Raw genomic sequence first — 25,845 nt, 5'->3', positions numbered from 1 at the left:
CCCTTGTGAATTTTCCCCCCCCCCCCCCTTTAGCTGAGGTTCGGCTGGGCATGGGCCACTGCTTTGTAAAGCTGAACAAACTGGAAAAAGCTCGCTTGGCATTCAGCAGGGCGCTGGAGCTCAATTCCAAATGTGTGGGAGCTTTAGTTGGACTGGCTGTTCTGGAACTCAATAACAAAGAGGTAGGTTTGCTTTACTGTGAAAATCTAGTAGAAATCAGTCTCTTACGGAGTCATGAAAATTAACCAATCAAAAATTAAGCCTATTGAGATACAATATGTTGCCGTTTCATGTTTTTACAAATGTGAATATGGTCTTCTATGCTCTTGAGAATGTATGATCTCTAAAAGAGATCCTTAAAATGGACCATGGGTAGTTCAGTGTATGGCATGTTGCCTGTATCCAGGTTACCAGTGATGTCTCTGTCTGGAGTGCAATATGCACACACACCCCCGGCATATCTCACATATCTTGTTTTTTCCCTTATATGGAAAAATAATTCTTTCTGTAAGGAACAAAAGGCCTATAAGTCAAGATTTCCCCTCCTTTGGAGTCCTCTTGATAGAACTTTGTCTTTGTTTGTACTTCTAGCCCTTCACTTGGAAATCATTAATCTCCATGGCCTCAATGTGTCACAGTGTCACTAACACTATGTTTTGTCAGCCTATATACTATTCATAAGACTCCTGTGATGCTTGGCTTCTGTACCCCTTAGAGCATTTACTGTAATTTCAAGCAGTATATTCTAATTGGTACAGAGCATGAGTGCTGCAGGATGAGATTTACTGGTTCATTTTTTGGAAATGTGTTTAAAAGGCCTAAGAAAGGTCTTCATTGATTCTTGTGCAGCTATCCTTGGCTCTTTCAAGGTACATTCCTTTTGTGAGTATCCCTAATCTCAGCGCTCGCCAGGACATGCCTGAAATGCAGGTTTTTATTTTCCCTTTTCACCAATAGGGAACAAGGCTGAAACAGTGGTTGATACCGGGTTCGCTGGAATGGGAAGCCAAGTGGAGCTAATCGTTCATGAAACCACATGATTTCTTTCTTAAGAATAGTTCTAGAAATATTATAGTAAAGACAGTTACTTAATTCTACAAATTGAAATACAAGTTAAAAGATAATAAAACGTCTATCATCGTTTCTCTCAGGCTGATTCCATCAAGAATGGTGTTCAGCTGCTCTCCAGAGCGTATACAATTGATCCTAGTAACCCAATGGTGTTGAACCACTTGGCAAATCATTTCTTCTTCAAAAAGGTAAGATATATCACTTCAAAAAGGTGAGTGATGTCACTAGCTGAACATCTTCAAACATTTCTTAACAAATCGATCTCTACATTGGGATATTCCCGGTGGCACTGCAAAGTGCACATAAATTTCAGGAGCATGCTTACCGTGAAGAACAAGAAATATACTGCACTTCTGTATCTTTTAAAATAAGCAGTTTAGGAGTGCCTGAATACTTAACTTAATCTTGTTATTAAAAATCCATTTAAGTTCTGATCAGGATCTGTTTACACTTGCAGCAGTGCTGCTGGATTTTTCATCATCATCACAACTTTTTTTTGGCATCGCTATAACATCAAAGGAGAACTAACGATACAGTTTGCCAAATAGCCAAGAAGCCAAGATAAAAGCAATATAAATACAAATAACTGTAGAATTGAATGACGATAGTAGTAGTAGTGGTAATAATAATAACAGTAAAAAGAGGGGGGGAAGATCAATTGCAGCAAGGAAGCTTAACCAACAGGGAAGGAAAGAGAAACATTATAAAACATGGTTAGACACTATATAGTCTCTCTCCTCTCTCCCTCCCTCCCTCCTTTTCCCCTCCTTTTTCTCTTCCCTTCTCCTTTTCCTTTGCATATTTGCCAAAAATTCTGCCACTTGCTTGGGAGTTTATATGCTAGCAGGAATTGAATGTCTCTAAGTGTCGTATCTTAGACGTTTGAAGGAAGGGGCCAATCAAACGTAAACGTAACTGAGTAAAGAGCCGGCAGTGTAAAAGGGTATGCTATTCAGAATCAGGTTCTCTACAGTGACACCTGCAGAGTCTTTCCTCAACCAATCAAACGTAAACGTAACTGAGTAAAGAACCTGCAGTGTAAAAAGGTATGCTGTTCAGAATCAGGTTCTCTACAGTGACCCCTGCAGAGTCTTTCCTCAAGGGGGATACCCTTATATCTACCTCTGGCCACAGCCAAGGGAAATATATTGAATCTCGTCAGCATGAAAGCTCTACATCGAGAGGGGATTACTAAATTTGAATTGCTGGATTCAGTGCTGACACATTTCCTCCAGGCTGATGTGTGCCACATTCGTATGGAGAAAGTAGCGTATGAACCAGAACTTACTATCGTTTCCACAATCACTTCTTGATGTGAATGCAGGCAGTCCTGTGCTTGATGTTTGTACACAAAATGCTTGGTACTGAAACCACATATGCAAACGATTCCTTCAAACTTAAAAATTAATGTTTTCAAGAACTAAATGTTATAGGCTGTGATTTTGAAAGTTTACCATAAAAATGGCTTATGACATGACCATATTCTTTATGCAGGATTATGGTAAAGTCCAACACTTGGCTCTCCATGCTTTTCATAATACTGAGGTCGAAGCAATGCAGGCGGAGAGTTGCTATCAATTAGCCAGGTCTTTTCATGTTCAGGTATGATGCTTTTAATTTTTTTCCTTTGGGAAGTAGGTATTTTTATGTTCAAAGTAACTTTTCATGTTTGTCATATATTCTAACTCTGCCCCCCTTTAAATTAGGAAGATTATGATCAAGCTTTTCAGTACTACTATCAAGCCACCCAGTTTGCTTCTTCCTCTTTTGTACTACCATTTTTTGGACTTGGTCAAATGTACATTTACCGGGGAGACAAAGAGAATGCATCACAATGTTTTGAAAAAGTTCTGAAAGCCTACCCTAACAATTACGAGACTATGAAAATTCTTGGATCTCTCTATGCTGCTTCAGAAGATCAAGACAAAAGAGACATTGCAAAGGTACAGTCTTTACTTTTTAAATCCTTTTATTTAAGTAATTAAAATTACAATACTAAAGCCCGCAATTAACAATCTGTTGATGGTGGCCTTGATGTTGTCCACCGTGTGTGACCCATCGAGTTTCTCAATGTGGAGCAGAGCCTGGCAGTAGCCGGCCCAGTAGCTGACCCTGCCTGACACTAGTTTCCCCTCCCCCACCCAAAACTTTGCTTGGTTGCCACCAGTGTGCAGTCAACGAAAAATATGAAACGTGTGCCTGACAGGAGATCCAGATGTCAGACATGAAGTGCTCATATCTCCCATGAGTGCATGACAACTGTGACTTCCCTGGTAGCCCTGTACAATGAGAGCATCACGGTCCTGCTCAGTGTGGTGCGAGCAGGGTGTGTGTACCAGGGATAGGCATCCTGCGGAAACCAATGTCTTTGATCGTGGAGAAGGGGCACCTGTCTAGAGCAAGCAAAAAGTTGTAAGCTGCAATGCATTTTTAAACGCATTGCAGTGATTGGCTGTCTGCAGGGTCCCTCTTTCCTTCTCCCTCCTGGAAACCAGAGGAAGAGGTGGGAAAGAGGCTAAAATGGCAGGAAAACCAAGCAGAGTGGCGGCCTTTAAACTTTAACACACATCCTCCAAACTGTTTTTTGGTATTTCCGAAAAAAACTGAAAAAAACCCTGAAAATTTCCGGGGGTTTCCGGGGTTTCCCCCCGGAATCCAGAAAAGCTCAGGGAAGCTTTTTCAGATTCCAAAAACCCAAAAAAACTTTTTTTTGGGGGGGAGGGGGGTCGGGTCGGTAAACCCGAATGCACACCCCTATTTACAATACACTTTTAAAGATTTGCATTCCTGACTCATTGTGTTCAATATATGTTAGTTCTTGTCAAGGCTGACCTGCCTCAGTCTGAGATTTGTTCCCCCGTCTCCAAGCCTAGACCCTGGCACAGGTCCCTCTGTGATAATGTGGCCGAGTTTAACCTGGATTTGGTCCAGTTAACAAAGCAAAATTTCGCTTTATTGGATAAATTAAAGAAAATGATTTTAAAAGCAATATAGTTCCAGTGGTAGGTTCAAATACACAGGGGGGGAAGCTAACTCTAGTTGGAGGGCTGCAATCTAGCCTACAAGGCCCTAGCTGTTTCCTGCTTCCTTTTCCAGTTCTTCTGCTGCTGTTACATCACAGCTTACTTTACCAGACTCTCTTAGTCGCACAGGAGAGATAGATAGGCAAGCCTTTCCTGTGCAATTGAGAGAGTCTGGTAAAAAACTGGCTGAGGCTCCTCCCCCTCCCCCCAGCGAGAGCTCGCTTCGTGGCCAGGCTGCCTCAATCATATACAGGAGACAAAGGGAAGCCTTTCTTTCACTGGCTGAGGCTCCTCCCTGAAGGGAGCCAGGGAACGAGGGAGAGATTCTCAATCACATGGCAGAAATACCAGGCACCTTTAAGACCAACCAAGCTTTGTTCAAGGTATGAGCTTTTGTGTGCCTTGCTACAGTGTGTGTAGTTGGGTTCTCTCTGTTGGGTTCTCTCTGCTCTCTTTGTGTGTGTTTTGTTGGGCTCCTTATGCCAGGGCTCTCCTGGGTGCAACTGAGTTCCCTCCTCCTTTTCACTGTGTTCATGCCCTCATGATCCAGTCTTTCTCAGTAAGAAAGCAATGTGAACTATTTTAGAGGAGGAATAACAAGCCAGTGAGGTGGATGAGGCTGAGAGTGTGTGTCCAGACCAAGTTTATCCAGCACATTTCCTTTGTAGGAAGTTGTAGTTATTTTTCTGGGGAAGACTATAATTTTGTAGACAAACAAACAGCCCTCAGTCTGTGTCAGGATGCCTTCTCATGTTCTTGACCAGCACATTAAGCAACTTATGTACAAAAGCTCACAATGCCCAGCCGTTTCATGTTTCCCCTTGGGTCCTAGGCTCAGAACACTGAGCATGAGACTTCTATAATGAATGTCAATACTCAAGATTGCTACAGCACAGACATTTTGATGCAATACTTCAGAGCAAGAGGTGTCAGTTATCAGAGACTGTTAAATAGACAAAATACTGCAAGAGTGCTAGTGTTTTAAGCATGTTTTATTTAAAGTTTTAAAAATCTTTAATTGTGTTAATTGTCTGTGTCCTTTATAAAGTTTATATCTCCGCTACCTGGCATTACATTTTATGACACACACGGCCCAGCTCAACAAGGTCTCGTTTATGTCAGATCCGGCCCTCATAACAAATGAGTTCGACACCCCTGGTCTAAGCAGTGTAGACTTTTAACTTCTTAAGAGTTCTAGCGAATTCACTCCATAGCAAGCCGTATAACTTCATACACATATAACATAAGGCAAAGCAAGTAACAGGAATGGGGGAAGGGAAGTCTTCTGGAAGAAGAGCAAGTTTTCCCGTCCTCCCCTCTTCACCCAGCTGAAACTGGTGAGCCACTTAGCAGGCATGGGAGTTGACGTTGACAAAATGACTGTGTGTGTGTGTGTGTGTGAGTAACACCTGCTAACAGACCGGGGGAGGGGGGGAGTTAAGTGGAACTTTCCTCAGAAGATGGTTTCTCTCTTGACAGCACTTACTTTTTATAACTATGGTTACATTTGTGAAAGATTTGGAAGCCTTTGAAATTAAACTTGTGATAACAGTTTAGCTCTAACAGACATGTCTATCTAATAAACACAAGCAGAAAAAAATCTCAGTTAACTATCTTGAAGTGGGATCATACTGTAACTGCAGTAAACTTTGGTGTGTGGGCTGTTTTCATGCAAAATGCTCATAACAGAATTAAATATTTCCACCTTCATTGTGTGTCTGCTATTTAAAATGAATAATCTGACAAATTTGCTCAGTTAAAAAAACAAAAAAATTAGCCTGACTTTCCAGAATTGACAAGATACGTTTGCAGTCTGTGTGTGTTTTAGTGACACTAAGTTACGTTCTATATGTCAACAAATCATTAGCTTTTATAAACCAAAGCTATCTTTGAGTAGGGAATATTGGATACTTTGTACCACAGTTTTTGGAATGCCAGTTTATATACAAATGTTCTTATTCCTTAGGATGCAAGTTTTAAGATACTGTGTACTATTGAAAATCATGACTTTGGCAAATATTTTTCCTGTTCTGATGCACAACAATTTCTCATTAAATAGTAGTGTTTAATGTTAGTACATCATAAAACTGTTAGGTTTATCAGACTGTAATCCCATTCAATAATGCCAAATTCTGTTTTGTTGAAAAATGTAAAGTCTTTGGACTATTTAAGCATAGACGTCATGCATGAATAACAGGTCTTTTTTACAGGGTCATTTGAAGAAAGTCACAGAACAGTACCCAGATGACGTAGAAGCGTGGATCGAGCTTGCACAAATCTTAGAGCAGACAGATATACAGGTAGAGATAAGATTATAAAGTACACTCTCTTTAAACTACATAATTGTTAGAGTTGAACCTCTAACTTCTCCATTTTCTTCCACATTCCTCTGTACATTTCTCAGGGTGCTCTTTCTGCGTATGGTACAGCAACACGAATCCTTCAGGAGAAAGTGCAAGCCGATGTCCCTCCTGAGATTCTGAACAACGTGGGTGCTCTTCACTTCAGACTTGGAAATTTAGGGGAAGCAAAGGTATGAAGTGTGCTGCTGTGCAACTGCCGTACAGTGATTACTTCTTGAACTTAGACAGATGTTGTATTCTTAAAAACGTACATTTCTGTTCCCTTTTCCACTTTTTTTTGCCTTTAGAAATACTTCTTGGCATCTCTGGACCGTGCTAAAGCAGAAGCCGAGCATGATGAGCATTACTACAATGCTATCTCAGTGACTACCTCCTACAACCTTGCCAGACTGTATGAAGCGATGTGTGAATTCCACGAAGCAGAAAAATTGTACAAGAACATCCTAAGAGAACATCCTAATTACGTTGACTGTAAGAAACTTTGGTGCCGTTGCTTTGCAAACCACCTGATTTTTGGGTGCTACCCCCCAAGCATATATTTGTTTGAAGAGTGTGTGTGTGTATATGTTTGTTCTTTTGCCTAACATTCAGTTTGTGTAAAGTGGTTTGGCTAGGCAACATGCGGGGCTAATGTCCTCATCAGAAGTCACTTTCTCTGCAGTTCTTCCACCTAGGAGACCACTGAGATATGATCTCTTTTGCTGGTATAGTCAAAACCATACCAGCATAAATGACCATTGTATGTATAACAAACAGATTAATTAGCTTTATAAACCTTTTCTAGATATAGTGAAGGCTCAGGTCAAAAACTGGAGAAGTTAGGAGAAAATGCATCCCCTCCCCCATTTTCCCCTCAGGACCTATTCAGTTTTTCCAACAGAAAAGTTTCTTTTAGAATGAGTGAAATGCTTTTTTAAAGGCAAGGTTAAGACGCTGAACTGCAGGCTGTGGAAGGTCGGTAGTTCAGCAGTTCGAGACCCGAGTGTGCCGCATGACGGAGTGAGCTCCCGTCTCTAGTTCCAGCTCCTGGCAACCTAGCAGTTCGAAAGCAAGAGATTGCAAGTAGATAAATAGGTACCACTTCAGTGGGAAGGTAACAGCGTGCCGTGTGCCTTGGTGTTTAGTCATGCCGGCAACATGACCACGGAAACGTCTTCGGACAGCGCTGGCTCTTCGGCTTAGAAACGGAGATGAGCACCGCAACCCTAGAGTCGGACTCGACTGGTTTTCGAGCAAGGGGACCTTTACCTTTACCTTTATTCATTCAAAAAGCGTGTGTCTAGAGTTAATATGATACAATGTGTTGGGAAAATGTTTTTAAAAGGCCCTGTTTAAAAAACAGGCTTTTATCAGTTTTCTTCCTGTGCCTTCACGTCCCTAGTTTCTTCTAGTACTGGCTATAATCATCGTTCTTCGTTGGCTCGGGATTAAGTTTTCTGCCGATTAAATGCAGTTCCGTCAATGGAACTGACCTATCCTGCTTTCTTCCTCACACTAAAGCTCCCTGGTTTCCCTAAAACACTGTTACTGGGGGACATAAAGTAGCATGAGGGGCAAATTGGGAGTCTGCAACAGGAAGTGGGAATTGGCAGAAATTACACCTCCCATTAGCAGAAATTTTGTTCTGGATTCCACCCTCTGCCCGTAGAAGAGGAAGACACCTGATTTTTTAAGTTTGTTAAATATTCCAAATTGCGGAATTTTACCTGCAAACTAAGTTATAAGCGATGCATTTAATATTTTTAAAGTATTAAAATAAGTATAAGTTACGTAGGAAAGTAATTGCTGCATATATTTAATATTTTCCCTCCCCTGTTTTCAGATCTTTTGAAACTTTGAATCTAACTAGGAAAATAGCAAAGTTGATGAAACTTAGCAAATGTCTGGTTGTCTGAACTTTGCAGATACATCCATCTGTAATGCCTTTTTCACAAAGCACATTTGGTAGAGCAGTCCTTCTCTCTTGGGTTTCAGTTCAATGCCATTGAAGGAGCTTTCTTAGTACTGTAACCAGTGTTCCCTCTAAGCTGAGTTAGTGTGAGCTAGCTCACAGTTTTTTAGCCTCTGGCTCACACAGTTTGGTCTTAGCTCAGGAAGGATGCCTCCAGAGCACACTAATTTATGCCGTGGCCGAATCGCTAGCTCACAACTTTAATGCTGGTAGCTCACAAAGTAGAATTTTTGCTCACAGGACGCCACAGCTTAGACGGAGCATTGACTGTAACATAGTATTACATCAAGCCAGTGCAGCAGTTTGGGCTTGCATTGTTCCCATGTAAATTAAGAATAGAGTGCTGGTGACTGGTATAAACATTGGTCCCATCAAGCTCTTTCTGTGCTTTTACTCCTGAGACCCACAGCAGCTTCATCAGTGGCTGGTCATTACACTTGCAATGCTAACCCACTCTTGCCTGCCATCCTTAGTCAGTTCATGACACCTGTGCCGTAGACATGCCTCATTCTGCACGTAGCGGCATGCTAGTTTAATAAACAGGGCCTTTGATTATTGTAGTGTATTTTTGTGTATTCAGGCTATCTGCGTTTAGGAGCGATGGCACGAGATAAGGGAAACTTTTATGAAGCTTCTGACTGGTTTAAAGAAGCACTTCAAATCAATCAGGTGAGTAAGAGTTTTTGTGCGTTCAATAGTCAGTGTTACTGTTCGTCAGGTTCCTAAAGCCTTCTGTGAGGAGCTTTCAGGTCTTTACATTGATGAGAATGCTGACTAGAAGTTAAATGATATGAGGTATCAATCTTCACATGGTACTAGAAATGATGTATTACTTTTTTGTGTGATCAGTGGGAGGTACCCAGGAAGGCATTTTTGACAGCTGCTTGAGACTTCCAGAATCTGAACGACAGTACCTGAATGTTCTGTAAACCTTTAAGAGAGTTTTCAGTAGTAAATTAATAGAATGTTCCCTTTAAAGTTCTTAATTCTTGAATGTTCTTAATTGTTGAAAATGCCTTTTGAACTGTATATGCTAAACCTGGGGGCTGATCAGAGTTGTGGTAAGAAGGTGGGCATAAACAGATCTAAACTTACTCCGGACTTTCACACATACTAAATGCAGTTTCAGTCCACTTCAGTGACCATTTGTAAGTGGGTTTTGCCATTTCACACAGGAAAATCCGGTTGCAAAGTGCTTCGAAAGTGGATTGAAAGTGTATTATTTAGCGTGTGTGAACACATCTTACCTCTTTTAATGTGTTTTAGGATCATCCAGATGCTTGGTCCTTAATTGGTAATCTTCATTTGGCTAAACAAGAGTGGGGTCCAGGACAGAAGAAATTTGAAAGAATATTGAAGCAACCATCCACCCAGAATGACACATACTCTATGTTGGCTCTGGGTAATGTTTGGCTACAGACTTTGCACCAGCCCACCAGAGATAGAGAGAAGGTAACTCATTTCATTTATTTTATTTTTTGCTTTTCTCAGCCAGCCTCAAGGCAGATCACAACTAAGAGCAATGCAGAACAGATGAATACATACCGCCCACAAGTATTCTATAGTAATTGAGTCTATAACATAAGAGATGCCAATGTTGGATCAGGCCAGAGGCCCATCCAGTCCAACACTCTGTATCACACAGTGGCCAGAAATACCAGTGCCATCAGGAGGTCCACCAGTGGGGCCAGGACATTAGAAGCCTTCCAACTGTTGATCCCCCCAAGCACCAAGATGACAGAGCATCACTTGCCCCAGAGTCCCTATCTATACCTTGTGGCTAATAAGAACATAAGTCTGGGGAGGGCAGCCATGAAGGAGCTAGAAAAGATCCTTAAGTGTAAGGATGTGTCACTGGCGACCAAGATCAAGATAATTCGTGTCATAATCTTCCCCCCTTATAATGTATAGGTGAGAAAGTTGGACAAAGAAGGAAGCTGTCGGGAAGAAAGCTGATTTATTTGAACTGTGCTGTTGGAGGAAGGTTTGATGGATACCATGGACCACCAAAAAGACAAATAAGTGGGTTCTAGATCAAATCAACTCAGAAACTGTCCTTAGAAGCTAAAATGACTAAACTGAGGCTATCGCACTTTGGTCACATTATGAGAAGGCAAGAGTCACCAGAAAAGACAATAATGGTAGGGAAAGTTGAAGGCAACAGGAAAAGAGGAAGACCCAACATGATAATTGATTCCATCAAGGAAACTACAGCCCTCAGTTGGCAAGACCTGAGCAAGACTGTTAATGATAGGACATTTTGGAGGTCATTAATTTATAGGGTTTCCATAGGTCAGGATCAACTTGATGGCACTCAACACCTACAATTGTAAATGCCGTGTATATTCAAATTGTGTTTCTGTGGTCTTTTCAGCAACCCTTAGCTCAGTTCTTAATTTGTAAATACTCATTTTAAAACATCATTTTTATAGGAAAAGCGCCATCAGGACCGTGCACTAGCCATCTACAAACAAGTACTCCGGAATGATCCTAAGAATCTGTACGCTGCTAATGGCATAGGTAACTATTGGATCTGGATTTTCTTCTAGATTCTGCAGTTTGGGTGGTAGTGCATTCATCTGAAACGTCTCGTCTGGCTTAGGTGCTGTCCTGGCGCACAAAGGATATTTCCGTGAGGCTCGTGATGTGTTTGCTCAAGTGAGAGAAGCAACAGCAGACATCAGTGATGTGTGGCTCAATCTTGCGCACATTTATGTGGAACAGAAGCAGTACATCAGTGCTGTACAGATGGTAATCCTTAAAACAAAGGCTTGGGAACATGTCTTATAAAACCCAAGTCCAAAGTAAAGTTGCAAAAGCAAAAAGGATTTTCCTGAAGAAATGTTTTCTGAACTTTGTCAATTTGATAGCAGATTTTGAAGTACTACCGTGTTTCCCCGAAAATAAGACACTGTCTTATATTTAATGTTTCTCAAGAAGACACACTAGGGCTTATACCACAAATGCATAAAAATCCTGCTAGGGCTTATTTTTTGGGTAGGTCTTATTTTCGGGGAAACGGTATTTGGGTGGGGAAATGCAAGGCTTTCATGTTAAGCATTGCTGTTACTAAGGCTGTGCTTTTCAGGAGGGGGTTAAACTCTTTTTTCCATAAGTCTCTTATTTCCAGACTGTTTTGATTCATAGTGCTAATAACAAACAGCCTGAACCAGAAATATGGGTAACAAACAGAAATACTTTGTAATAAAAGTTGATGCAAGGTGGTTAAGAGAAAACTAAAAAATGCATAAAGAACTTATATGGACTTTCCTAGTGCCCTACAGGGCTTTAGGGGACCTGTAGGAACACTGCTGGTTTCAGTGTAGGGTTCTGAAGTGGGAGAAAAATATTGACAGGCCCTCCCCCACCCATGTCAGGCATATCCTTGCAATGGTAGACAACACTTGTTGGATACGAGTCATTATACTTTTATCTTTAGTGTGTTCAAAGGACATATCTGTCTATTAACGTTGTTTTCCCTTATCCTTTCCTCTTTCCGATACATAGAACCATATGGCTGTAAGGGTCCTCAGGAGTCATCTAGTTCATCCTCCTGTTCAACACAGGAAATTTACAACTACCCCCAAGTGACCCCTTCTGTATGCCCAGAGGAAGGCAAAAAACCTCCAGGAACCCTGGCCAATCTGGCTTGGGGGGAAATTCCCTCCTGCCCCAAAAAGTGGCATGTAAGAAAGGGCCACAAGAGCCGAGCACTGACTCATCCCTTCCTGCTCTCCCTCTAATGATCTACGTAAATTCACAGAATCAACATTGCTGTCATGTGGCCACCTAGCCTCTCCTTAAAAACCACCCAAGAAGGAGGGTCCAGCACCTCACGAAGAAGCCTGTTCCACTGAGGAACCACTCTGTCAGGAAGATCTTTCTAATGTTTAGCCAAAAATCCTTTTGATTCAACTGCAATCCATTGGTTGTGGTCTGACCTTCTGGGGCAACAGAAAACAACTCTGCTAACAACTCTGCTCAGTCCTCTAAAGGACAGCCCTTCAAATATGTGAAGACTGGTCTCTTATCACCTCTTAGTCATCTCCTCTCCAGGCTAAAGATACCCAGCTCCTTCAGCTTTTCCTCATAGGTCTTGGTCTCCAGACCCCTCACCATCTTCATTGCCCTCCTCTGGACACATTCTAGCTTGTCAACATTCTTAAACTGCTGTGCCCAAAACTGAACACAGTACCCTTAACTGAGGTCTAACCAGAGCAGAGTAAAGTAGTGCCATCACTTCACATAATCTAGACTAGGTGTGGCCAAACTTGCTTAACATAAGAGCCACATAGAATAGATGTCAGATATTTGAGAGCCACAAAACATGAACCAATATAACCCACACGTTTTTATCGGAAAATACGCAGATTTGCTTTTTTTATTAACATTAAATGAGACTGCCAAAAATAAAAACAAAGGGGGTAAAAACAGATATTGATAATGATATTTAACTTTAGGTGGGGAGGGAGGGGAGAAAGAGAAAGAAAGGTGGGAAGGAAGGAAATGGTGGGGGAAGAGGTGGAAGGAAAGCAAAGGGAAGGGAAGACCAGCCAGGGAGGCATGCCTTCCTTTCATTTCCCCAGCCAACCTGCTAGGAGCCACACAATATCTATGAAAGAGCCACATATGGCTCCCGGGCTGCAGTTTGGCCACCCCTGATCTAGACACTATACAGTAAGGAGTTATCCCAAGTAATAGGAGTTTGTCACTTAATAATTTAGCACTATGCAGCCAAGTTGATGGCAGCAGGAAAAGAAAAAAGACAACATGAGATGGATTGACTCTATAAAGGAGGCCACGGCCCTCAGTTTGCAAGACCTGATGATGATAGGATGTTTTGGAGGACATAAGTCAGAAGTGACACAACACAAGCACACACACACACGCCACCAAGAAGCTTTACCCAGGGAATAGGATTCTGAAAGCAGTGGGAGGCTGAACTTGATTGTAGATTTATCTTCAGACCGGTAGACCTCTTGTCTCAAATCTTGCATGATTTGTTTTTAAAGTATTACCCAATTCGATTAAGAATAAAGAACAGCTGTTATTATCATTTTAATATTTGTTTTTATTCAGGGATGCTAGGTTTGTATTGGATACGAGGTAGATAAGTTTTTTCTTATTTGATTTAGGAACATTGCAAAAATATCCTTATTGTATCGTCTAGGGCAGTACCTTTTAATCTGCGTTCCAGGGAATCCTGATGTTGGAGCTTAATGCGAAAGTCAGCAGCGGTAGTAGACAGGCTTTCCTGAAGGACAGCTTGCCCACTACTTCCCCTGCCATATATTTATTTGTTTATTTAAATTTATAACCCGCCCTCCCCGTGAACGGGGTCAGGGCGGCGTACAGATGGGGCCAATGCCCAATACATAAAACATTAAAACTGCATTTTAAAAACATTCAATACAACATAAGTGCTCTCCACAATAACTAACAAGGGAACAGATGACGTCATCAGGATGGTATCCTTAGTGGCCACAGCTCCACGCAGTACCACCATTTTAGCGCTCACGGCGAGTTGGTAATAAAGGTGATAAAGGGCTAGGACAGATAGTAATAGTCGTAGACAGATGGTAACAGTCGTGGCGGCTCCTACTCAAATGCCTGGCGGAAGAGCTCCGTCTTGCAGGCCCTGCGGAACTGTACAAGATCCCGCAGGGCCCGGATCTCCTCTGGGAGCTCATTCAAGAAGGTCTGCTGTAGATCATATTGCCAGTGTATACATGGCAACAATGAGAGCCTGGACAGCACACTGTGGGATATTAGTGTGCAATCTAAAATGCATCCTAGCTGCACAGAAGTTACTTGGCAGGTTAACTGATAATGTAAAAAAGTTCCCTGAAACTAGTACGTTTGAAAACTACTGGTCTAAAACATCAGTATTCCGATTGTAATATGTAAATCAATAATTAAATTGTTACAGCCTGATCTGTTTTAAGAATTATTTTTTTTTGCTATCATTTGGACTGTCATTTCCCATCATTCAGTAATGCCAGGGTATAACTCCTGATTACAGGGATCCCCAGATCTCATGGAACATATTTTTTTCCTGTCCTGAAACCTTTCATCCTGGTTTATTTTTTTAATTTTGAAGATTTGTATCTTGTCTTTGAACTTAAAGGCACAGCACTCTTCATTATAGTGGATATTTACTGATGTGTTTGGTGTGAAAGATCTAGGCATTTCAAATCGCACAAAATAACTGTGGCCCCTTGGCTGGTATAAGTAAACAATAACCGTGCCTGCCGCAAAGAACACCATGAAGTTCCAGTGCTGCAAACACCATATAATTGAGGTTCCCCGTGTAATGAAGTTAAGAGTTGTAGAGTTCTAAGGAGATCTAATACTTAGAGTGATGCTACAGTGTGTCCAGCAACAACTATCTGAACTGAATTTACCAAACATATTTTTTATGATTGAGAACTGCTGTTTGACTGTACTATTCACATTTAGTTAAACTGGATGCTGAGACTAATGGCACTGCATAGGAACTTGAGTCTTGTTTGGATTCCCTTTCTTGCAGTATGAAAATTGCCTCAGAAAATTCTATAAGCACCAGAACACAGAAGTACTGTTGTATTTGGCCCGAGCTCTCTTCAAATGCGGCAAATTACAAGAGTGCAAGCAAACATTGTTGAAGGTAAAAAAATTGTGGAGGTTTTGTGGGGTTTTTTACACGGGTTGTGTTATAACATCACTTGTGCGTATCTGTTATTGCCGGAGCTGTGCTGGCTGACACCTGTTTTAAAAATTAGCCTTTTGTGTCCTCAGGCTAGACACGTGGCCCCGAGTGATACAGTCCTTATGTTCAACGTGGCCCTAGTGCTTCAGAGGCTAGCTACCTCTGTCCTGAAAGATGAAAAAAGTAACCTGAAGGAAGTACTGAATGCTGTCAAAGAACTGGAACCCCCCCCCCCCAATAGCTAGCAATCCAAAACAGTCCAGTGGAGCCTGAGTGGTGGGTGTTGCCTTCTGACACACTTCCGGTGATGTCAGGGGTGGCGGCATATGCAAATAAGTTATGCTAATGAGTTACGCTAATGAGCTCCTGCACCTCTTTTTCTACGAAATGACCCCTGCTTGTGCGTATCTTTTATTGCCGGAGCTGTGCTGGCTGACACCTGTTTTAAAAATTAGTCTTTTGTGTCCTCAGGCTAGACATGTGGCCCCCAGTGATACAGTTCTTATGTTCAATGTGGCCCTGGTGCTTCAGCGACTAGCTACCTCTGTCCTGAAAGATGATAAAAGTAACCTGAAGGAAGTACTGAATGCTGTCAAAGAACTGGAACTAGCTCACCGGTAAGTGGCCGTACCACAGTGATATTGACAAATGCTGGCTTTAAACAATGTTTGAAGCACGCAATCACATTATAGACTGGGATAGTAACTCTTACAAGGTTTGCACAGGTCGCTTTTAGAGCCTTCTGTCGATAGAATGAATGGAACGGAGAACAAAGCAGTAATGAAAATCCCCCCCCCCCCGCATGCAAGTAAATGTTGAATAGTACTTACAGGAAGCTGTGAGCTAAGAGGATTTGATGGCTTCCTCCAGTTGATGTCATTGTTGAGATTTGCGTATGGTAAAGCAGCTGAGTGGGTCAGATTCAGCAAAGCTGGAAGTATGGAAATTCCCAGCAAAGCTAGGAGCAGGCATTCAAAATCACATCCTCTTGTTCAAGCCTTCGAGGTGACTGTATTTGTTAGCACACAGGAGAGCCATTTTTGGAAAGTAAGCCATCCAGGAACAAACTGTTCGAAGACAGCGTCTATATTGCTTCTGCATTGGAAGCTCGCTTAATAGAATGTAGCTTCTATTTTTACTTACGGTCTCACTGGATATACGGCTAGTTATTTTCTTATAGCATTACTGCTCTTTTTGCAATATTTACGGGCAATATTGGCAATATTTTTGTTGTTCAGTCGCACAGTCGAGTCCGACTCTTCGCGACCCCATGGACCAGATCCCCCCAGGCCCTCCTGTCTTCCGCTGTCCTTTGAAGTTTGCTCAATATTGGCAATATTTACCTGTGCCAAATTTCTGCCTCCTCTCCCAGTAGTTTCAGTTGCTTGAGATTCCCATTAAATCGTTGTTCAGTAGGTTCTGCAAGACTTTCCCTGTGCCATTGCATCCGTCCTTCACAAAATGGGTGCCGTCCAGATCCCTTTAAACCAGTGGACTTTCACAGTGAAGTTCATTGTAATAAGCAGGTTGGTAAGCATTGCGGGAGGGGAGTTGAAAAGGGTGCTCACACACACACACGAGATAAGGTGGTTGCAGTCAGTGTTCCCTCTAAGCTCCACAGTGTTGCAAGCAAAAATTCTACCTCACGAGCGAAAAAATCTAGTAGCGTTAATGTGGTGAGCGAGTCTACATTTGACTATTGCAGACACTATTTTAGAAGATTATTTCCATAATCTTGTAAAAATCTCAGAATGAATTGTTTTAAACTAAATATTTAAACTGTATTTTAAGAATTATTTTAAGAATTATTAAAACATTATGAGAGAAAACAGAATCAAGTCAAATTTCATTACCAAAACTTTTGTCCTCTACAGGGGTAGACCAGGCCTCCAGAGAACAGGTCTACCTGCCCCAGTCCATTTTTGTTTGGTTGTTCCTTGAAAGCCAGATTTTAAAGGATAGAAATAGTTTACCACATCCTGCACTTTGTGTTTAGTTATCACTGTTTGTGAAGCTCAGTCAAGTCTTTTCATCCAGCTGTCTTTTTGTTTCATTAGCCTGGATATCAAGAGCAATTTTAAATAGTTACGACGACTACGCTGCTAGAGTCCCTTTTTTTATTGTTTCTCCACATGCTGCCAACAAACGATGTATTTTTATGAGCCTTTTTTTATATTGGTGGTATTGTGCTTTGAGAAGGCATTAAATAAAATTTATTAATTAAAAAAAGAAAAAGAAGACATACCAGCACTTGGGGAGAAAAACCTCTTGCAGTCTACTTTGGGTTTTTGTAGTGAAATATGACCACCAGCATTACAGATCAACTATAACAAAGCTGGAACAATCACTGTCAGAACCTAACAAACCTAACCTAACAAACAGGAAGTTGCTTAAATATTATCAGCCTACCCAAACCACTTATTTATTCAAATATTTATATCCCATTTTCCCCTGTAATTCAAGGCAGTTTACAAATCATACTAAAAAGCATAATAGGGGTGTGCAAAACAATAGTTTCTTTCTGGCTCAATTATAGCCTATGGGGACCATTATAGTCAATGGGCCCCATAGGCTATAATGGAGAATTGATCCAGGGGTATCTGGGGCTCCTAGAAGGTTGTTTTTTGAGGTAGAGGCACCAAATTTGCAGCATAGTTGCTGGTGCCTCTCCTCAAAAAGCCCTCCAATTTTCGAAAAGATTGGACTAGGGGGTCCAATTCTATCGGCCCCAGGAGGAGGTGCCCTGTCCTCTATTGTTTCCTATGGAAAGGAAGAAATGTTGTGAGTTGAAGCGGGAATCCTCTGAGCGGGCCTCTGAAATGTTGTGTGCCACTGCCCCCTAGCACAGTTTAGGGGGAACTGCGGTCATAGTATAAAGTAGAGATTTGAGCGTCTATTTTTAGTGAACTGCAGTGACCTAGACATTGTTTTAAGGTTGGAATGTATCTAAAGTGTTCTCATCTTTACTTTCCATTCAGATATTTCAGTTACCTAAGTAAAGTTGGAGATAAAATGAGATTTGACTTGGCCCTTGCTGCAACTGAAGCCAGGTAAAAACTGTTCACTTGTAAGCTGCATCGTCAATGGCTAGCAGATTGGCATAATTGCAGATTGGCATAATTGATGTAAATAAGTGCAGTAGCCTAATATATGCTGTAGGATTTGGGTTCCTTTGAAACGAGAGTATCAGTGTGGAGTACACACAGACATCACCTGTGTCAGTTCGGGTCCAAGAGACTCCCAAGCAGGAGTTGCCGTTGCAGGTGGCCAAGCACTAGCAGATGCGCGTGTTGAAGACTGTGAGGGTAGCTCCTTGCTGTCTGTGTCTCTTGATCAGAGATGGTAGTTAACTCGCATATTCGTAGGGATTGCTTTCTAGTTTTTAAGAAACGCTAATAAAGGCATGGCAGTAACTGCAACGTCTAGCTTTTCACGGTTTGTTACGCAGCTCTTAAAATAATTCCAGAGTGTACCTTTAGACGTTTGGTGAGCTGCCTTTCTTTTAAGCACGTGGGGCTTAAGAAACGTGCTCTTGTGTGTTAGATGCAACTTCTCCCCTTGAATAGTTTTTCCCCCCTTTCTGATTAACTTGTTGTCAGACAAGTGTTCAGTTTGTTTAAACAGCTTTCATTACTGAACATTTTTATTCAGGCTGATTTGTTGTGTAAAACTTTAATTTGACAAACCTGAAGAAACAGCTCTGAAAAAGATGTGTGGAGGCAGGGTATGCAGTCTTCTTTGGCTTCCTACTGCCATATTTAAAGTGACCAGACTCTTTTAACAGTGGAAACCACTCCAGAAAAACAAAACAATGGGGTCCTGGCTATATGTACAGTTTCCCCTAAGATGTGCTTATCAAAAACTTGACTCTCAGCCAAGGTTCCCTCTAAGCTGTGGAGTCCTGTGAGCAAAAATCCTACTTTGTGAGCTGCTGGCATTAAAGTTGTGAGCAGGTGATGTGGCTACTGCATAAATTAGTTTGCTCTGGAGCCCTCCTTCCTGAGCTGAGACAAAAATGTGTGAGCTGGAGGCTAAAAAAACTGTGAGCTAGCTCACACTAACTCAGCTTAGAGGGAACACTGCTCTCAGCCAAGAGCATTAACATGTGTGCAGGTACTTGTAGCCTTCCAACTTTATACTCTGCTCCTTTTATTCAGGGGCATTATGTCTTGGCCAGTCATTTGGAACACTTAACGTTTTGTCTCTGCTTCGGTCTGCAATTCTGACTCAATGTTATATAGGCAATGTTCCGATCTGCTGAGCCAAGCTCAGTATCATGTGGCTCGGGCACGCAAGCAGGACGAAGAAGAGCGAGAGCTGCGAGCAAAACAAGAGCAAGAAAAAGAGCTGCTGCGCCAGAAGTTACTCAAAGAGCAGGTGTGTATTTCTTTTGCTGCTATACCAGGGCGGGGCTGCTGATGTGTCACTCCTAACACGAGGCACCAGGCTGCAATATTGCCCTTAGTGGTGTGGACTTGCATGGATGGATTTGGGAAGAATGGTTGCATTTTGAGCTTTTAGTTGGTTTGGAAAGGTGCAACACCTGGCTTTCTTGGGTCATTGTTAACATGCTCTGTGCAGTGGGCTCTCCTCTTAATTTCATTTGTTTTGGAGCAGCTCATTCAAAAGCAATTAATATACAACCAGATCTTGAAGAGCCTCATCTGGATTTTCAACAGTGGTCTATTTTTAAGGAAAATAGCGTAGCATTTATTTTAGTGAATTTTTATCTCTCTGTTTTTTAAAAAAGAGCTCAGGGCAGCACACACCATCCTCCGTTTTTATTTTCATACCAGTCCTATGAGGTGAGGTTGAGGGGGACTGGCCCGGCCCATTTTCAGCCAGCACATTTCGTGGCAATGGGGTTTTGAACACGGGTCTCTTAGTTGTAGTACAGCACTCTGACCAGTATTTGATGTGTCCTGCTAAATTTGTACTTTGAATATCTGCATCCCGTACCAGAGAGAGAAGCAAACTAGTTAAGTTGCTCTTACTTTTCCAGGAAGAAAAACGCCTCAGAGAAATAGAAGAACAAAAGAAACTTCTAGAGCAGAGAGCACAGTATGTGGAGAAGACCAAGAATATTTTGATGTTCACTGGAGAAGTTGAAGGATCAAAAGAGAAGAAACGTGGAGCTGGCAGGGTACAGAATAAAGTTTTTCGGACTTGTGTTTCCCCAAATTGTTCAAATGTGATATTAGACTTTATTTAGTGAGGATGTAATGGTATACTACCATGCCGGAGCAGAATACGCTAAATAACATAAAACCTAATGATAATCAGTATCAATGTTAGACACTGAAGGGACAGATTTATAAAACCAGTCACTTAAAAAGGCACTTAGTCTAAGTTTTTTGCCAAATTATGAACATTACACATTCTGTCTATTTCTTAAAACTGTAAATGCAGCATGACAGAAGAGTGTGTGATTTGCTGGATATCTCTGTTAAACAAAATCTTGGCCCAAAGAACAGGCACACAGGGGTGCATATACTGTAGTGACCAATTTCAATTGTCTGATGCCCTGTCATGATCCAGCCCAGTAGTCCCCGGTCCTGTTCTATTGTTTTACCTTTTATCTCTGTATTACCTAATTTGAAAGATCTTCCCCTTATTAAAATAATTTCTGTCAATGCTCTTTTATAGTTTTTATAACTTGATAGTCATTACCCTCCTGTCTTGTATACTCTTACGCTGACTTTTAAGCAACCTAATCTTAAATTTTAAAAACTTTTCTCCCTTGTCCTCTCAAATGTGTTACTCGTGTCATTTTCTCTCTCTCACATGTTGATCTGCTGCTATCACTACTTGCGTAATTTCACTCCTTGATCTCTTTTTCATTTCCTTTATCCACTGATCCTATCTTCCACTAATCCCCATCTTCTTTCATTTAACACTAGCATTTCAGTCTCCTATTATGATCGAATTATCTTTCTAATTTTATTAATCAGTTATTCATGTTAACGTATTATTTTTATTTCTTCTGCATAGTAATAGCTAAAGGATATATGTCAAGTGCAGAACTATGTTCACTGATTGTGCTAAAGGATATATGTCAAATGCAGAACTATGTTCATTGATTGTGCTTCCAGTCTTGCAGTTATCACTATCTCAGTGTGATGCTGAGTGGTACTTCTTATACTCCTTGCATTGTTTCTAAGAATAACAACTCCTTCCTCTTTCTGCGCCACTCTAAAGTCCTCATCCGGATATCCCCTTTCATTCAATCTTTATATGTACTGGGTTGTATTGAGCTGGTCACCATTGGAGCTCTCATCAGGGAAGGGTGTTACACAGCCCCCCCCCCCCACATGTGGTTTTATCAACATAGGTCCTGTGACTCAAGGAATCCTCTGTCCAGGGATCAAAAGGGACTCCTACTAAGAGAACAGGGAAATTCTATGTTCATTGCACTGGGAGCTGTTTGGGTACAATCTCTTAATGCTTTCATTTCCTGCTTGCCTTTTCCAGTTTGTCCCATCAGTCTTAAAGTTACGATAGTCTAAGCTGCAGTTTCTTGATAAGGGGTGGGCATAGTTGTGAGTCAAAGAATCTTGTCGTTCCACTGTCTAAACTCAGCTTTCTGCTGAAGAGCTGATTATCTTTCTGTGTCATTGTCTTGGATCTTAAAAGTGGTGATTTCCTGTTACTTTCTACATCAAGGCGCTGAGTTTACATTGCTCAGACAGCCCTCTCAGTAGTCCATATAGAAATTGTGCCCATCACCTTGATCCCTTCCTGCTAGTGGGTCTCATGGACACTACTGTTCTCCACCAGATTTTTTACCTTACCTGTCCACTGATACCCAAGCGCTGCCTGCAGGTCAACATAGTTGCCTAAGGATTGACTGTGTACTTAAAAGCAACTTCGTTGAGTCATAAAGTCAGAGCTAGGGTATACAGAGGGAACCAATCTCCTCATGTATATCTTTACAAGACCTGACCTTTCAGGGTAAAGTTATTATCCTTTCCCAATGGAAATTCACATTCAAAAGAACTTCTGGATAGGGCGCATCCTGATTTGGTTTTATGCGTCTTGGAAATGGGCCTCCTTAGGAGTTAAGTTTAAATCTCTGTGTTTCTTCAAATAACACACGTTCTGAATTGGAAGATCGTCTAGGTTCTAAAGCAGGCCCTTTGCCTTGTGAAATGTTTTAAGGAACAAATAATGATTGCCGTGTGGACTTTGGTTTTGTGACAGCGTTCCAAAAAAGCAGGGGAATTTGATGAATTTGTCAACGACGACAGCGATGACGATATGCCAGTTTCTAGAAAGAAGAAGAGGAGGAAAGGCAGTGGCAGTGAACAAGAGGGCGAGGAAGAGGAAGGAGAAAAGAAAAAGAAGAAGAGGAGAAGGTCAGTGCAATCGTTTTGTGATGGTAAAGCCCCCTTGGCTGAGATTCAAACAACCACAGGGAGACCTTCCAGGAGAGCAGTGGGGCTTCTGAGCACTTCTCTCCTGTAAGAATATAACTGGAAGTAGATAAATACTGGGGCTTCTGAGCACTTCTCTCCTGTAAGTGGCCCTAACACTCACAATTCAGGAGAGAATGGGAGAAGCTTCTGATGGAAGATCAATAGCCTGGGAGGGTGTGGAATATAACTGGAAGTAGATAAATATCTTTGGTGGGAAGGTAACAGCGTTCCGTGCGCCTTGGCATTTAGTCATGCTGGCCACACGACTACGGAAATGTCTTCGGACAGCGCTGACTCTTCGCCTTGGAAACAGAGATGAGCACTGCCCCCTAGAGTCGGAGTCGACTGGCTCTCAAGCAAGGGAAACCATTACCTTTTTTTAAAAAAAAAAAAAGCTTGGTGTTTGGTACATCATACCTGAAATCATTGTGTTTGATTTATGGCTTGCTGTCTACTTTGTTCAGTAAATGAGTCTATGTTCCTTGACTGTACAGAGCATAAAAATAGTTTCCTGAGTTTTGGGAATGATACATCAGGCAGTGGTTTGATAATGTGTATTAATTTTGTTTGCAGAAGCATTTGTTAAGATACGTTTTAACAAACTGGGCTACTGAGTAGCTTAAATATTTTGTTCTTGCTGTGGCATTAGCCAAACCACATGGCACTTGGCTTACCATAAAATAATCTTAAGTAATAGATAATTACCTCTACTTTTTAATGGAACTTAGTTGCTTCATCTCAAGAATTGGTAAAGGAGTTTCTTGTGTGCAAGAAACCTTATTTCTTGTTGCCTAATGTAAGAGCTGCGGTGGCTCAAGTGGTTAAGACGCTGAACTGCAGGCTGTGGAAGGTCAGTAGTTCAGCAGTTCGAGACCCGGGTGCCGCATGATGGAGTGAGCTCCCATCTCTAGTTCCAGCTCCTGCCAACCTAGCAGTTCGAAAGCAAGAAATTGCAAGTAGATAAATAGGTACCACTTTGGTGGGAAGGTAACAGCGTTCCGTGCGCCTTGGTGTTTAGTCATGCCGGCCACATGATCACGGAAACGTCTTCGGACAGCGCTGGCTCTTCGGCGTTGAAACAGAGATGAGCACCGCAACCCTAGAGTCGGATTCGACTGGCTTTCAAGCAAGGGAACCTTTACCTTTTAATGTACATAGGGTTAAACAAAACATTTTGTTTGCAGAGGTTTGAATAGGATGCTGTAATTATACGTGTCTTTTTCAGTTGCTCTTTGTATGTTTTTCCCCCAGACCCCAAAGGGCAGATGATGGTAGTGATGATGATGAAAATGAGGCTGCACCCAGGCCTAAAAAACGTCGCCCAGGCAAGACAGAGAAGAAAAGAGCTGTAAATATATTTTTTTTAATTATTAGCATTTCATTGTTTTGTCACTTCTTCGTTTAGGCAACAGACTTGGACCAAAGGCAGCGAGCTTAATTGTACTATAAAGTGCTGAAAAAAATAGGGTTGGATCCTACCATTTTCTGCTGACTCAGACGTGGTTTGCAAGCTAGAGAATGTGCAGACAGCAATGATTTCCCAAGCCACAGTTTACTGAAATTTCATACCCCATTTTTCTAACTTTTGTGGTGTCTAAAGCAGCCAATGTTTGAAAGGTAATGATTTCACTCTAACAAAACAGGTAGATCGCCTAAAATTAGTGAACAGCCATCTAGATGCTAGTGTTTACCGCTGCTCAGTGAGAGGATACATAACCATAAATCTCACAAAGGAGCTGAAAATCCAGTTTTCTTTACTATAGCACTGTTTTTTCCCCCCAGTTTTCTTTACTATAGCACTGTTTTTTTTTTCCTTTACAGACTAAGCCAGAACGTCTGCCTCTTTCAATGAAGGGAAAAATCAAATCTAAAGCCATAATTTCATCAAGTGACGACTCATCTGATGAGGATAAACTCAAAATTGCTGATGATGGGTATGGATCGTTGTTTAGCTTAAAATTTACTCTCCCTTACCTGTTTTTTTTTTTTAATTTACTTGCAGCTTGCCTTCTAGAAGAGTGATGTCTTCAGCTAATTCTGTGACTTTAGCTTGGCAATCCAACAAGTTGTCCTTGAGTAGGGTTATTTCCTGAGAGTGGGCAGATAAGGTTTTGTTCATACGGTCCATGTAGCCCCACACAGTTCCTGCATTGTTCTCCAATTCATTTCGGATGCGATCCAAGCTTCCCGTTACCGTACCGAGTCTCCCTTATCTGTTAGCTGCACAGAAAATGTAGACTCCTTTTCTACTTCATGGATATGAAAAACACAAGATTATGATCCATATGTTTGATCTTCAGTTTCTTCAGTATGAACAACACGTTATTGAAGCCCCACCCCAAACAACAGAAATCTTGTTCAAACATGCTCTGGATTCTGAGATTTCAGCACATCTGCAAACAAAAGTGCAGGAAGCTTTTTAAAACGAAAGCTGAGGTTTGCAGGCAGCCGGGTTCTGCCCCCAGTACCACGTTCTGTGAATTTTTTTATCGACCGTGCAGAACTGCAGGATGATTATGACACTGAGAATCAGTATTCAGAGTTTTTGCAAAATGTAGTAAACACTGTTTTAGTTGAAGACAGCAGGAAAAGAGGAGGACCCGCCATGAAGGTGAATTGACTCAGTGAAGAAAGCCATGGGCTTCAGTTTGCAAACCCTAAGTAAGGCTGTTAGCAATAGGATATTTTGGAGGCCATTAATTCATAGTCACCCAGAAGTCTGAAGTGACTTGATGGCTCTTAACACACACACACACACACACACACACACACACACACACACACACACGCCTCACACACGCATGCCTCACACACACATTTGTATGGGTAATGGCATTTTGTGGGGCTTCTGTACCCTGCATTACTCTGCATGGTGAGCAAAAATAACTGCATAAATAGTCCCAACATATGAGATAACACTGGGTCTCATGACTCACAACACGTCTCGACCCAGTTTGGTGTAGTGGTTAAGGGCGTGGACTCTAATCTGGGAGAACCGGGTTTGATTCCCCACTCCTCCACTTGTACCTGCTGATGTGACCTTGGGTCAGTCGCAAGCTCTGGCACAGCTGCCCTTGAAAAAGAGCAGTTTGTGTCAGAGCTCTCTCAGCCCCACCCACCTCACAGGGTGTCTGTTGTGGGGAGGGGAAGGGAAAGGAGTTTGTAAGCCGCTCTGAGACTCCAAGTGAAGGGCGGGGTATAAATCCAATCTCTTCTTCTTCTTCTTCTAGTTAGTATTACTTTAGAGTGTTTTTATTTTTGGAATACACCACCTTGGTTATAACGTTACACGGGATATCTTCCTTACTCTATTTTCTTCTCTCCAACAGGAATG

The 25,845-nt window shown here is 41.7% G+C and overlaps 1 protein-coding gene across 1 annotated transcript in view; it reads left to right on the top strand.

Moving 5' to 3' along the window:
* CTR9 (CTR9 homolog, Paf1/RNA polymerase II complex component) overlaps window positions 1–25,845 on the top strand; it is a 37,681-nt gene that overhangs the window by 10,658 nt on the left and 1,178 nt on the right. The window contains exons 6-25 of the mRNA XM_015406964.1: window positions 34–182; window positions 1,152–1,259; window positions 2,566–2,673; window positions 2,778–3,014; window positions 6,305–6,394; window positions 6,499–6,627; window positions 6,745–6,928; window positions 8,989–9,077; window positions 9,675–9,860; window positions 10,841–10,928; window positions 11,011–11,159; window positions 14,938–15,054; window positions 15,568–15,713; window positions 18,075–18,146; window positions 19,338–19,473; window positions 20,099–20,239; window positions 22,297–22,451; window positions 23,763–23,859; window positions 24,333–24,454; window positions 25,841–25,845. The exon at window positions 25,841–25,845 is cut by the window's right edge and continues 1,178 nt beyond it. Coding sequence (XP_015262450.1) covers window positions 34–182; window positions 1,152–1,259; window positions 2,566–2,673; window positions 2,778–3,014; window positions 6,305–6,394; window positions 6,499–6,627; window positions 6,745–6,928; window positions 8,989–9,077; window positions 9,675–9,860; window positions 10,841–10,928; window positions 11,011–11,159; window positions 14,938–15,054; window positions 15,568–15,713; window positions 18,075–18,146; window positions 19,338–19,473; window positions 20,099–20,239; window positions 22,297–22,451; window positions 23,763–23,859; window positions 24,333–24,454; window positions 25,841–25,845 — 2,508 coding nt within the window. The remainder of the gene's footprint in view (window positions 1–33; window positions 183–1,151; window positions 1,260–2,565; window positions 2,674–2,777; window positions 3,015–6,304; window positions 6,395–6,498; window positions 6,628–6,744; window positions 6,929–8,988; window positions 9,078–9,674; window positions 9,861–10,840; window positions 10,929–11,010; window positions 11,160–14,937; window positions 15,055–15,567; window positions 15,714–18,074; window positions 18,147–19,337; window positions 19,474–20,098; window positions 20,240–22,296; window positions 22,452–23,762; window positions 23,860–24,332; window positions 24,455–25,840) is intronic.

The sequence above is a fragment of the Gekko japonicus genome, unplaced genomic scaffold (assembly GCF_001447785.1).
Source record: "Gekko japonicus isolate JY-2015 unplaced genomic scaffold, Gekko_japonicus_V1.1 scaffold1489, whole genome shotgun sequence".
Classification (NCBI taxonomy): domain Eukaryota; kingdom Metazoa; phylum Chordata; class Lepidosauria; order Squamata; family Gekkonidae; genus Gekko; species Gekko japonicus.
This window is presented reverse-complemented; position numbering and strand designations above follow the sequence as displayed.